The following is a 14977-nucleotide window of genomic DNA, read 5'->3' as shown; positions in this document are numbered from 1 at the left end:
AAAACCAAAACAAACCCAGAACCCAAATTATTAACCACAAATATATACGATTATTGTGTTTAAATTCCTCATCTCCACTGATCGTGTTTAGTGCTCAGCAAAGACTTAAAAAAAAAAAAAAAAAAAAAAAAAAAAACTGAATTTTTTAATTACAGGAAAAATAGAAAATAAGCAGAAATTACAATCTATTCTTTTTCTAGAATTATATATATATACATGTGTGTATATATATTTATATATTTATTTAAATATATATATACATACACACACGTGTATGTGTGTGTGTATATACATACATATATATATATATATATATATATATATATATACACTTCTCACATCTTTCTGTGAAATATGGCTTTGATAGCATGAAAACTAGAAGAGTACTTATATGGCTTTCATGCCTATCCTGTCTTGAAAGAAAAACACTAAAGCTTTTCATACTTGGCAGCACTGTATCTGCTATGACAGTGTATATTTTCACTTACATTATAATTCAGAGGTCCTTCCTCTTCTTGGAAGTTCCTGGGATATTCAGGCTCTCAGAACTTGTTCCAGGAGTCTCGTTGAATGGATTTGATTGCTTTTCAGAACTGCTTTAGTTAGTCTTTTTCTCTTCTCCTTAATTCATAGTCCTTGGAAACCATAAGAGCCACAAGCCTCTGATGTTACCTGATCTTCACACACAGTCCTAGTGATGAACCGCATCAACCAGTTCTTAAGTTCAGGTGTTCAGTACTTACAGTGATTGCTTCAGACGCTTCACACTGCTCCCTCTGGAGCATGACTAGTTCCTTTCTACTTCCTTGCTACTCACATAGGCAATTAAAATTCAGACCACTTTTTCTGTCTCGGCTGCATCCACCTCCTTTACTCCGTGTGACGTACCCATTGTGGTGTTCCGAGCCATCCTAAACTTTCATAGTGGCCTACATCCTAAACCAGCACCTGAGAGTCAACACCTTCACCACACCAAAGCATTAGCAGCCACTTTTGTAATCCCTTTGGAATGCAGCAGTCATGGTTCCTATGTGACTAATGACTTAATAGTGTCACAGGTGTTTTTCCTAGCTCAGTTCCACCCACCTATCATCTGAAATGGTCAAAATATTTTATTCCTTCTTTTCCCTAGTCTCACAGTCTTGAAATTGCTCTTCAGTTTTCCAACTTTCCAGTGTAAACCTAAGCTTACATTTTTCTTGCCTCCTCAATAATTTGTTGTTTGTGTATTGTGCTATCATGATCTCAGATTAGCCTTATTACACTTTAAACTCATGTTGTTGCTAGTCTTTTCTAGAAAGTATAAATTCCACAAAAACATTGCAGAATCCTATCTGTGAGTCTGTATCCCAGTAGGCACACATTTAATTAGATGTCTTAACTTTATGCACATATGAAGTATTGCAAGGGAAGAATGTTGCCTTTCTTTAATTCCCCTAGAGGTTCACCAGATTCTGTCATTTCTGCTTGTGCAATTTGCTTGACTTCACCTGAATCTGATTGTTTTCACTCATTTAAAAAAGAAGTTGAAATTCTAAGTCAAAGTCTGTCCTTGAGCTTGAACTTCCATCATTTGGTCTATCTGATGAGAGATCTTTGTTCTTGCAAGTTTTAAGGAAAATCAGGAGAAAATCTTGTACAACTTCTCTGTAGCCATGTCATTATGCAGACAGTATGATGATGTACTAATGTCATGTGTCTGGCACTGGTAAGTTAGATGGCTGCTGGTGCCCTCCTCAAGTACTTTTGCAGGCTATAGGTACAAGGCAGTAGCGTGACTTCTCATTCACTTCATCTACACAGATCATTTTTCAGTCAGAGATTGACTTACTGTTGCATAATTATCAGCCGTAAAGCAAATCACTTAATGGGCTACACCTAGCTCACTTGTTCCTGGAATCTTGCTTTTAGCTTCTGCTTCCCCACAAACTACTTAATCACCTGCCAGCTAGAGTTGCACTAAAAGAACATCTACTGTTACACATACTGTTTAGCAACAGGAATTCAAGATGTGGAATTCATAAGCTAGGTTAATCATACAATTTTTAAATGAAGGCTAAGGCACCTTTTAGTAAGACACGCCTTTTTACTACCATTTTTGGCCCTCACAACAGTCAAACAAATTTGGATGCATTCTTTGCTCACACCAGTTTTTCATGCTTGTGGTCTGCACCTATCTGCCATTAAAAGTTTAACTAAGATATATTGAACTTGATCTCAACATTACTGGACTCCGTATTTAATATATTATTTGCTGATAGAGGTGGCTTCCTAACACACAAGCTATAGTTTTTTAAGCTATAAATTCTAGTTTTTCCAGAATTAAAATACCCCTAACCTAAGATTACTCTCCCTCTGATTACCAGAGAGCATCAGTGAGTACAAAACAGCAGCATGCAAAAAGAACCTCATATATGTTGAGCTGGGTAATTATCCTAACATTTTTGCCAAGTTGCTGTCATACTGGACATCATCCAAATTGCTTTAGAACATTTCCTGTGCATCACTTGGCCACTGTGATTTGGCAGAAAAGAAAAATGTCATTACTCATTATTGCCAAAAAGACTGGGCAAAATTATGTAAAACATGCACTTAATCCTGCCTACTTTCTAGTATCATGACTGCAATGAAAGGAAACACCACTTTGCAATTGCACTGTATAAGGCTTTGAATGTGTAAAAATGTGTTTATATTTGTGTAGAAAACAGCCAGAGTCAGAAGTAATGATTTCCAAACAAAAGCAGACAAAAGACAAGCAAACAGTCTCTGAATAGAAGGTAAGATGTTCTGTTTAATAACATGGATGTGCACAGTAGTAAGTAAACTATTCCACAGTTTATTAAAAATTACAATGTAAAATTTTAATGATATAAAGTTGGTAAACCCGTATCACAGGAAGCAAGGATTTTGTTCTGTTAGTTTTCTCATAGTTTTCTTGTACAACATTTCTTACACCATTTTGTACAATGTCCCTACATTTGTTAGGGACAAAGATTGTTTACTGTGTATCTTCCTGTTAGTCAATCACCTTTACAGTTTTAAAGGCCTTGATATCTGCAAATTTATCACAGGAGAAATTAACAAGCAGATGCTTGGAGCCCGTCTCAAAAGGGGTAAGTTTAAATTTTGTACTGGATATCTCTTTGCCTTTCAGTGGTGGTACGCTAGAAATAGGAAACAAAAGAAAAAATATAAGCTGAAAATAGGCTTATGCATCACATGTGAGTTTACTCTTTAGCCATTTCCATCCTTATGTAAGAATGAGAAACATGGTTAGTGGCCATGGTGCGATGGGTTGAGATTGAGCTTGTTGATCTTGGAGGTCTTTTTCAACCTTGATTCTATGATATATATTTAAATACGCAAGACTATGCATTAAGGACCAAAAAACATTATGCAGTAATCCAGATAAGCTTACTTGGGATCAGGGTGAAAGCATACTCATCTCATATAAGATAAAGCTTCATGCAGAACAGAAAGCATAAAATGCATCATTGTGTTGAATGAGCTGGAACCACAAGGAGTATTGATGCAAACTCCTGAGTTACAGTAGATTATAGTAATGTGAGAAAAGTGTTTAAGCACCAGAAAATTCTAAATCGACCTTAAAATGTTTTATACCAGTATATTTTATAATTCTAGGAAACCCATGTTTGTGATTTTACCGAACAGTCTTAGCCTGTGGTATTTTGTCTTGCCTGAGGATAAAGTTGTATACAATATATAACACAAGGTTACCAAATTCCCTCAGGGGAATAGGAAATATATGAGATAGACGTAGTTGTTCAAGCAAGAATGGCCATCTTAAGTTGCTGTGAATGGTTTTTTGTTGTGTTTTTTTGTTGTTGTTGTTTGGTTGTTGTTTTTTGTTTTGTTTTGTTTTGTTTTGTTTTGTCAATGTGCAGGTATGTGTTTATCAGAGAATCATAGATTGGAAAAGACCTCTATCATCTAGTCCAGCCATCCACCTACCACCAATATTACCCACTAAAATATGTTCCTTAGGACTACATGTACACGTTTCTTTAACACCTCCAGGGATTACACATTCGCTTATGTTCACTTAATCAACACATTTCCATAACACAGGTAGCTGGGATCTATAGTGAAAAGAACCCATTTTATTCCAGTCTTCTCATTCTCCATCTCAACATCATCTAGAACCTTTCTGACTCAGTTTATTTATCTCCCAACATCATTATTTTGTAGAGTTCTAAAAGCACAGCTTGAAAATCAATGTACTCATAGTTCCTGTTTTGGAAAATCTTTATTTACCATAATATTCACTATTTTCCCTATCCTCTTCCTGCCTGCCTTAAGTATTTAAGTTATGTTCAAGTTCCAGACCATAGTAAAGTAAATTCAGTCATCTAAGGAGTAACTGCTGGTCATGGCTTAGTCTGTTCTCTAATGTTCATCCTCCTTCATCATGATTTATTGTTCCTGGAATAGCTACACATAGAGCATACTTTGGGCAGTTTGTTTCAGAAGTGCCACTTTTTGAGATAACAGCCTGCCCCTAAACAATCTGTGTTCATTTGTGTTTACAAAGCTGGGACACTGGTGCATCTGCTTTTTACATTACACGGTTATCTGTCTAATGTAGGTGCAAATTGTTTAGAAGGCTGACCACTTAGACTGGCACTCGTAGTCCATTTTGAAAACAAAACAAAAAATCCTGGTTAAAATACAGAATAGTTTGGGAATAGTGTGGACAGAAACACTCATATCCTATTGCTAATCCTACAGTCAGAACAAGAAAGTTCAACCCATCTGGCCTATAGCAGCATACACTGCTTCAGTAACATTTATTGCATGGGCATACATAAAACTTTTGCTGGAACTGTCGTGGCCTGCTGGGTAGGGAAGAAAGTTCTATCAAATTATAAAGTAATTGTTTGCCCTCCCAAAGTATAGAGTCAAAGCTTAGGTGAGATGGAAAGGTGATTTAAAGTTGCGTGCAAGAGGAAAATTCTGTCTCATCCTCGTGCTTGGTTCAAAGTCATCCATTGGCTGTGTTCTGGATTAGTTAGCTTTAGTAGCAGGAAGAGGCATTTCTTGTACTTACTCTATCATAAGGATTCCTCTCAGCAGGTCACTGCCTTCTACCTGCAGCACACAGTCCTTCACTTCGGTATCAATAGGATTGGTAAATACCACTTCCACTTCCACTTCTTTATTCACTTTTGCCTCACCAAGTACCTGAGCAAAGAAAATACTTAACAAGTCAGATTGTCAGCATTGTCAGTCGTGTCAGAAGAGGGATTACTATGAGGAACTGTGATGTACCAAGGCAGAATATAAGCAGAACATCTCTTCCTGAGAAAGAAAGTGCCTAAAGGACTCATTTTCCCCTTACTCTGCCACCGCATTTAGAGCAAAGGGAGAATAATTCACCTGTATGTCAATGGCAGGGTTGTCCAGGGCAATGTGTCTTTGCACCAGTACTTGAATCCCACCTTCTACGTGACATAAAGCTGTTACCTCAATTGCGTTATCTGTAGTTAACTGCTGTTGATATTCAGCATAAGATATCTTAATGGGAAATTGTTTCTCTGTGGAGGGAAAAAAAAAATAAAAAAGGAACTGATAAACACTCTTATAAAGGAACAGACTTTCTACCCAGTTTTAATCCAGGGATGGGCATGCTCACTTTTCTGGGTGGCAGTGCCAGGGCCTCACTGCCCTCTCAGTAAAGGATTTCCTCTTCACATCTGACATAAATCTCCCCTCTTTCAGTTTAAAGCCATTTCCCTGTGTCCTATCGTTATCTGTTCACATAAAAAGTCATCTTCATCTTTTTTATATGCTCCCTTTCTTTATGTACACAGGAAGTCTCCCCACAGCCTTCTCTTCTCCAAGCTGAACAAGCCCAACTCCCTCAGCCAGTCTTCACAGGAGAGGCACTGCAGCCCTCTGAGCATCTTCATTGCCCTCCTCTGGACCCACTCTAACACCTCCACATCCCTCCAACCTGGGGACCACAGGCCTGGATGCAGTACTGCAGACAGGGGCTCATGAGAGCAGAGTAAATGGGGACAATCCCCTCCCTGCTCATAGCCACCCTCTGTTAATGCAGCCCAGGACGCTGTTGTCCTTCTGGGCTGCAAGCACAAATTGCTGGCTCACTTTGAGCTTTTTATCCATCAGGACCCCCATGCCCTTCTCTGCAGGATTGTTCTTAAGGAGTTCTCCCAGTTTGTATATGTCTCGGATTGCCCCAACCCAAGTTGATCATCTTCTAACACCTGCTTATTGATAACTTTTAATAAGAATTGTGTGATTATTTTATTTGAAAAATTACCTTCCTCAGGAGACAGAGAGACAGATAGGGAGTCCTTCCAGATCTCACGAACTGGTCTTCTTGTATACAGAGTGCTCCATGCAGTCATATTTACTTGAACAGATTTAACTTCAGATTGTAAATTTGCGAGAACCAGAATTAAATTGAGGTCTTTGCCGACTTCTAAAGGACCAGCCATCTTAAACTTTCCTGAGATATCAGGCTTTTGTTCAATTTCCTTTGGTGTTGGTGCTGTAGGATCAAATTTATCCTCCAGTCCCAGCTTCTTACGGGCTTTTTTAAAAATATCTCTTTCTTTTTTAGAGCCTGTTAAAAACAACAATGAAAATTACCCTCAACAGTTAAGAGCTAGAGACTATCCAGCAAAACATAATTCTGTACTTAGAGAGCAACTACCACTCTTAATTTTCTGGCTTTGCCCTCAGCAATGTCACTGTCCCTGTAGTAGCATCTTCCTGTAAAACAAAATCTTAAGTCCAAAGTTTTTCACCCTTTCCATTCCTATGCTTCTTTATGGTTGTAAAATGTATGTTTTTGTTTACTAACACAGAAAATGCTCCTTAAGTAAGGGAAGGGCAATGGTATAATGTGGTCTGTTGACTCTGACAAACAGCCAAACACACACCCAACATCACGCTCACTCCTCATATCTGCAGGATAGGTAGAAAATAGAAGGAAGGTGAGAACTATGGATCAGGATAATGACAGTTTAAAAGGGAAAACAAAATCTGCACATGAATAAAGAAAACATCCAGGCCCAGTACACAATGGAAGCTAGATACTTGGCCTCTACGTTACCATGCTTTCCACTCTTCATATACGTATTTACAGTAATGAGGTTCATTCTCCACATTTGCAAATTCAGTTCATGGTTATAATATTTTTTCTGCACTCTCAAACCCAAAGATCTGTCAAGTTTATGTGCTGTGTGTTGCTCTTATTGCACCTAAATATTGATTTAGCCTAGCCTTTTTTGTTAGAGGTCTTTCATCTTGCTGTCAAGTAACTGGGCTGTGGACTAATTAGTACAAAAGAGAGGTAGTCAGTACACATTAGCATATGCAGATAGAACAGTGAATACTTTACTCAAAGTTATTTGGACTTGTCTTATTTAGGTCCCACAAAGCAACTACGTATCAGAAAGTGGAGGGCATTATTTTTTACTCCTTACATTCTCTTTTCTTTTCTGCTAGAACTGAATAAATTTAGTATAAATTTTCCTCTTACCATATAGTTGTCCAAAATTGCCAACCAAGAGGCTCCTATCATAAAGTTTATATAAGTTCTGGAATGAACCAAATATAGAGCTATGAAGTTTTTTACCTTCTTCATATTTATAATCACTGGTGACATCTATACGATCATTTCTACCAACTGCCTTTGTGCTGATGAGTTGGCCGATTACTGTCGACTTGTTGAATAATAATGTTTTCTTTCTAGTTGCAGGATCATAATTCCAGTACATACAGTCTGCATTCACTTCTGCAAATACAAATGGACAGTCGTAGTCCAGATCTACGTCTCCTTCTTTGATGGCATTCCTTGAGGCAGGACCACACTGATAAATTCCTATGGTATCAAGAAAGTATACCTTAGAACTAATCAATGGTTTTAAAGTAAGCAGATTACTGAACAGATATTTATCAATGACTTTTGAATTACCAAGTGCTGGTGGCCTATTCCGGCCCTTTCATCCACACAGACCCTCATAGATCGTATTTACCCAATAATCAATGTGTTTTGCATTTATTCTTAATGTGCACTTGATCTATTTTATAGTATTCATTAATCTTCAATAGCTCTTGAAACCTATATTGGAAATATAGAAAGAGCTGCAGAAGACTGGCCCTACAAACCTGATTTGTTTCTTGGCAGCCATAGAGGAGCTGATGCTTTTTTAATTAGGCAGAAACTGTCATTCAGTTTCTGAGCAGGAAAAGAAATTTCTTTCACAGCAGTTTTACAATTTATTTTTCTCTCTGAAAATGACTGACTTTATGATTTTTCAGCACTACTCCTGGAATGAAATCTGTGTACCTCCACTTTCTTCTTGGGGAGTTGCATCCAGAATTTGCCATCCGCTGTATGAAGGACCCAAGTCCTTGCGGGAAAACCAGCTTTCATTCCAGACATGGAAATTCCTACATTCAAGAATAAATAAAGTAAGCCCATGGTACGTGTTTCTACATTTCTAATCACGTTCATTAATTAGTATTCTTAGTTAGAAGTCTCAAATGCTTTACCTTTAGAAGGTTCTTATCTGTGACTGATGACTACCACTCTGATTCTGGCAATCTTAATTATGTAGGAGTTGAAAATTGCATTGTGGAACTACCATAAATTTTCAAGGAAAGATAGTGAATTTTTGAAATTCTCCACAATGTCTTGAGCCTCTTTTTCACCCCCCCTCAAAAAAAATTCTGAGCCTGTGGACTTCCTTAGTTTTAGCTGTGCTTCTTATTGCACAAAACTATAGTATTTTCATAAGTTTCTCTTTGATTTAGGACATGTCCAGAACAAGCAAGGAAGCAAACAAGTCAAACAGTGAGGAGCTGCACTCTTCTTTGCCAAATGAAAGCTTATTTCTATTGCATTTGTTGCTTAGTATTGATAATTATTTTCACTGCAAAGTATTTCACTGCAAGAAAAAAGGAGGAGAGGGGAGCTTGTTCTCTTGAACTTTTACAGTTTAACATGATTTGGTTTTGAATAACTTCAAACAAAGTTATGTCCCAATATTTGATATTTCCAGTATAACATCCCATTTTTTCAGTAATCTGTGGCAGCTATAACTTTGTCTACCTTGGCTTCAGTTTGCTGTAGTAACTGATGTTAATTCTCTGCTTTATTAAGAGAAGGTAAAAATACCAAATTTTGTGGTAGCATAATTTTATGTTGATCCTGTGCATGTAGTTGTTTTAAAGACAAATTTAAGTAGTTAATAGAGTATTTGTCATCAGAATCTACACTCTGCACCTGAAGACTATAGTACTGACAGGTCCTATTACTAAATACTGCAGAACCTTACCAGACACTGTCAGCTCCCTCGTTCAAATGATTTCCAGAAGCATCATAAAACTCATCCACACGCAGATTTCCATCCGCATCGTGGGCAGAGCTGAAGTTTGTAATTGTACGAGTGGGAATCCCCAGACATCTAAGCACTTAAGAGAGAATAGAAAACCATAGTCAGAAAGCATGATTTCCAGAATATGATGTTTGATATAATAGATGAATATTTCAAAATATTTTCATGTAGAAACTGTTATTAGAGCACAGACACTGTACAGCATCATTGTATGCATTACATAAATCATACCTGTAGTTAATACTGCTGCAAAAACCCAACACTGTCCATATCTAACAGGCTTGAATCCTGATTTCTTCCAGTTTTGCAGGATTTCACCACTTCCAGTCCAGCTGCTTGGACTTTTCCCACCATCATAATTTCCACTCCAGTTTCCTAGTACCACTCCTTGGTCATCATTGGCATTGACCTGTAAAAATATTCACAAAATTTATGATAACGTAAATCAAGAGTTTACAATAGATGAAGTAGTGGTGGAGGAGGGGACGGGAGAAAAGCTTTGAATTACACTTTAACAGACCAAAGTTCATTGCTTCTTGCAGTTTGCCTTCAAGAGGAAATCAAATCTTTTCAGAGAAATTATAGAAGTGTCCTCATAAGTAATGAAAAATAAATTAACCACTGTTTCTCTCACCCAAGTGCAGTAGTACCCAGCAAGATGACAAACACAAGTTTACGGTGAACTTTTCTGTTGTGAGGTGGCAACTTTACCACTGTGTGATAGAATGACATCATAAATGCATATAATGCAGTGAATCTGTCAGCATGTGACTGCATGATAACAGAATGAACTCTTAGCAAAGGTATAGACAATGTTAAATTAGGGGAAGGGGCAGATACAAGAACTGCAGAGTCACTTTAAGCATCTTGGATACTGGGTCAACAGAAATCTCATGAAATCCAGGATGAAAATATATAGAATTCAGGATTCAGGGCAGGAAACCCCATGCATTAGTACAGGCTGGGAAGTAGCTTGCTGAGTGGCAACTCAGCTGAAATGAACCTGGGAGTTATAATAAGTGCCAGAAATTATCAAAATACTGAGGGAAGCTGTTACAACCCTTTAATTATCACTGTGCCAGAATTACTGTCCAGCTGCTCTTTCAGGCTTCTCAGTTCAGGGGAATGTTTGGCACTGAGCAGGGTCCAGGAGACAGGGCTACCAAGATGGTCATGGGCCCTAGAGCGCACCGCTTACAAGAAGCTGAGAGTGCCAGGCTAGTTCAGTCTAGCAAAGATGAAGATAAAGGAGACTATAGTAAGAGCTTACAACTATTTGTATGGGGCATACAAAGTCAGGAGTCCAACTTTTCTCTGCACTGGTATATTACATGCCAAGAGGCAACAACAGAAAGTTGTAGCTTGGGAAGACCCTTATTAGGCATAAGAGAAAAATTAATCACTAAGAAGACACTGCAGCTCTGGATTGGTCACCCAGAGGGGCAGTGAAACTTCCATCTGTGGAGATTTTCAAAACAACTTGACAAATCCATGGATTTGCCCCTGTAGACCCCCTTCAAATGGGAAGTTGGATTAAAGACCTCCAGAGCGCTCAGCATAACAACCCACAACATAGCTTTGAGTTTGAATACTGGATATCAAACTGTTAAGTGTGAGACATACATAAATGAGACAAGTCTGGAAGGCTGAGACCAGACAACAACTTAGGGATTTCCCTGGCCCACATTTCTGCTTTGTGGTGCATACAAACAGTGGCCTAAAATTTTCTGAAAAGTGAACAGTCAGTAGTTTGGACTTTCTGAACACGTTGTTTTTACCATTGCGCTGAGAACACGGCCCAGATATTTGGGATCGTATCGGTGAGATACATCTGTGGCAGGATCCTTACGGTAGTTCAAGCTTCGATCCAGCATGGAAAGGCAAATATTGAGGATGTCTGCTTGAAACTATGTTACAGAAATATGTTAGTGTATTGGAAACACCGATCATTCTATTGTACTAAAGTATACAGATAAGTAGAATTACATGAGCATTTAATTTTTCTTTAACCATAAGATGAAATACCTTTCAGCTCAGCCAAGAATTCCACCTAAAAGTGAGCCCTCAACAAACCATGGAGATTAAAACTCTAAGAGGTTTACAAAACTCAGAATGTGTGAACTGACAGCCAGGCCTATGCCATTCTGTGATGCTCCACTTTACTTCGCAGCACTCTTAGATTTCTGTTGGCTGCATCTGTGTCCTAGCTCATATCACCAAGTACTCAACTGCAAATTTTCTCATTAATCAATATAACAGAACTTGATGTGAGTTCTAACTGCAATACCAGACTCCTGATATTCTGAGGTATATGGCTGTGATAAACATTAAAAAATAAACAAGCTGATCACCCAGCTTATGTGAAAAACAGAGCACAAAGCACTGGCTGCTGGTTCAATGCCGTGTTTACCTGGCCAAAGTTCCATCCAAAGCTGTTGATATGATTACTGTTGCCAGCAAAAATGATACCAAACTCTTCTAGCACATATTCCTCACACTCAGCCTTGTTAGGCATGAACACATCATCACCTGAAAAGCCAAAGGAGAGATATATACAATCACAGCAGGCAAAATAAATAAAAAACCTCCAGAGTTTTGGCAGAACTTAATCTGCATTTTGAGTGGGGAGTCAGGGGGTCTCCATTAAGTACATGATACAGAGTTGGTTTTATGTACCAGAAGGTCCTAAGAAACCATTATATGCTTTTCTTTTCTCACTGCTAGATTATGTGGTGAATGTTCTATCCCCATACTACAAAAGTGCAGGTCAAGTGGAGAAGCTGAAAATACTAATCAAACTACAAGTAAATCAGTTCTTTCAGGGGAATGCTGATATATTCGTACCTGAAGACCAAGGGTTGAAGAGCAAAACAAAAGTGCCAAGGACTACTGGAGACGAGCTGCCAGTTGAAGTACTTTGAACGCTCAGCTTGTAACGTCCAATGACAGCATTAGCTGGGCTGGAAATGGAGATGCTCACAGAGTGGGAACTGGTGGACTGAAGAACTGCGCTCCAGCCCTCCTTGCTTGCTGTGCTGGAGATACCAAATGTGGCTTGGGTCTTGGCCTGCTTGGAGGGTTTTGGACCTTTTAAGGAAAATAAACAACTTTTTTCTTTCCAGCTTGCTGTAACTTCTCAAAAAACCCATCTGAGTTTTAACCCTTCTCTTAGATTAATATGGCATGTGTTTGAAAATGAAAGAAACCACCTCTGCTAGGTGAGGTGGAAGTAGTACAGCAAATACTTCAAACACTATTTAAAGCAGCATGTTGATTCTGAGGTATTAACTGGCTACTATATAGCACATACCAGGCCAAAAGAATGTGGCTTAGGCATTGCAATTTCTGTGAAAGACGCTGGGAGCCATACCTGTTTCTGCGATGAATGTTAAGGTTTGCTCAGGCTGTTCTGTTCCATTGAAGGTAATTACAAAGGCCTGACCTCTCCTCACAATCAACTCTTTGGTAGAGAATTTACTTGTGTGGTGATCTCTCCCATTTTCTTTCACGTGCCAGTCAGTACTTGGCTGCGTCAGAGCTAAGAAAAAGTGAGAAGTACATTAGAAGGAGGAAGAAGCGCATAACAATTGCAAGAATTGCATGTTACTTTCTGCAAGTAGCTAATAAAAATGTGAAGTTTCCACCACAAATGGAAATAAGTTATTTCTGAGCATTTTATTCTGTTTTGAGAGACAGCGAGCTTACACCTTTAAAAGATTATTAAAAACTATCTGCGTAATTATTAAAAAAGTAGTACATCCAGTACTAAAAGAAAATCAGAAAAGAATCTAAGAGGGAAGAACTATGAGAGAATGGAACACCTGTGAGTTACTGAATACAGAATCCAGCTGAACTCAGCTAATTCTGTCATGGTTTCGTTCATTCCATGACATGATGACTGAATAAGAAATGAAGAAACCAGAATGACCAGAAGAATGTTTCTGCATATTAAATCGTGATGTGTTCCCTTGCCAAATTTATGTTATATATACTTCTGATATAAATGCCAGTTCTTATCTGTTGAAAGCACCTAACAAGAACATAAAATCAGAATTTTTTGAGTTGGAAGACATTCTTAAAGAATCAGACAAACGCCCCTGCAATGAGCAGGGACATCTACAGCTCAGTTGGGTCATTTGATAGTGGGAGAGATGACAGAATTGGAGAGAAAACACTACTAAAACCATGTGTGTGAAATAATATGGCGTGGAATGCTCTTGTGTGCCAGCTATAGCTTTATCAGAGGCCAAAGAATAAGCATCTGAGGTCGGTTTGGCACTGGCATGGACAGAGCCTACGGAGGGTTCATGAGCAGAAGATCAACTTGATGATTGAAATGAAGTTCAGAAGTACAGGAAAAAAAGATATTAGTGTGTGTGTTCTTTAAAAATTATTTTTAAAATAATTTTAAGATATTATTTTATTTTTAAAATAGTTTTTAGTCTCTTTCTCCCTCCTCCCTTTCCACTTCATAGAGAGGAAGAATAAGAAAGTCCTTAGTAGTGGGACTGGGTTGTTACTGAGTAAAAAATCAGCATCCTGTGTTCACGTTGATTCATCCATGGGGAGGTGTTCTCTGCAGCATAATCTTCAGCTTATCAAGTCAGGCAAGCCTTGAAATAACTACATTTGTAGCTTTAGAAATGCAGTCACATTTCAAATGGGGGAATACATTTTTTTTTGTCTAGGCAAGCAGCATGTACTTTGATTTTTTAGGAATGTACCTATTTAAAAAATAATAATTTTTAGAAACTCAACAATAAAGCACATCTGTTAAAGAACAAGCTCGGGGTGAGGAAAATTTGTCTTTAGAAAGACAGATATTAGCTGCCAAGGTTGAAAATGCAGCAAAGTAGGCAATTTGCATAAACATAAGTTTTATCAGCAAATCAAAAAACAGACAAACAAAATCCTTACATTTTTATATGCTCTCAATTTTAACTTCAGGTTTTAGCCTTTTCTGTGCACTGTAATCTCCCTCTGCCTTTTCAGTGATACCTTCTCCAAATTGTGCTTCTCCTCTTGTGTCAGATTCGTCGGTCTCCCATTTGCTGACAGCTTAAAATGCCTGCAAACTTTCCCTTCACTTTCAGAGCTGAATATACATCTTATTGATGTAAGAGAATAATAGAGAACCACAGAAGGGCTTGCCCCTTGCTCACCTTGGCCCATATCTGATCAATATGTCCTGTAAGAGCAGCTTTGGAGTTTTCCTCTGAATGGCCTCCTCTACTTCTGTTGACTCAAGGAGTGATTGGTGCCTTTCACTTATTTAAAGTCTGCTTGTAAAGCTTTTCCTGTGGGAGGGTGGAGCTTCACTAGCTGTCTTTGCTTCCCAGCCTTTAGTATGAACAAAGGGGTTGAGGATTCTTTTTTTTTTTCTTCTTTTTTTCCTTCTTAGGCCCAACATTCTGATCTCACTTCCCTGCAATCTAACTTAGGAAGCTTGGACAGTATCACAGAATGGCTTAGGGTAGAGGGGACATTATAGATCATCTGGTTCCAAGCCCCTGCCATAGGCTGGTTGCCACCTACCAGATCAGGCTGCCCAGGGCCCATCCAACCTGGCTATCTTATGCTTAGAA

The 14977-nt window shown here is 38.4% G+C and overlaps 1 protein-coding gene across 1 annotated transcript; it reads right to left on the bottom strand.

Moving 5' to 3' along the window:
• Nucleotides 1-2816: 2816 nt before the first annotated feature.
• LOC100542248 (protein-glutamine gamma-glutamyltransferase E-like) lies at nucleotides 2817-14674 on the bottom strand. Its single transcript, XM_010722444.4, has 13 exons — nucleotides 14555-14674; nucleotides 12763-12930; nucleotides 12237-12479; nucleotides 11803-11921; nucleotides 11171-11299; nucleotides 9624-9801; nucleotides 9333-9468; nucleotides 8342-8445; nucleotides 7628-7873; nucleotides 6305-6610; nucleotides 5398-5555; nucleotides 5069-5202; nucleotides 2817-3164 (listed from the first exon to the last, which is right to left on the bottom strand). Exons 1-13 carry the CDS (start codon nucleotides 14562-14564, stop codon nucleotides 3017-3019), a joined length of 2079 nt encoding a protein of 692 aa, XP_010720746.2. The 5' UTR covers nucleotides 14565-14674; the 3' UTR covers nucleotides 2817-3016.
• Between the last annotated feature and the right edge of the window lie 303 nt (nucleotides 14675-14977).

The sequence above is a fragment of the Meleagris gallopavo genome, chromosome 22, assembly GCF_905368555.1.
Source record: "Meleagris gallopavo chromosome 22, MGAL_WU_HG_1.1, whole genome shotgun sequence".
Lineage (NCBI taxonomy): Eukaryota > Metazoa > Chordata > Aves > Galliformes > Phasianidae > Meleagris > Meleagris gallopavo.
Note: the sequence above shows the minus strand (reverse complement) of the source record. Positions and strands in the feature narration are given on the sequence as shown.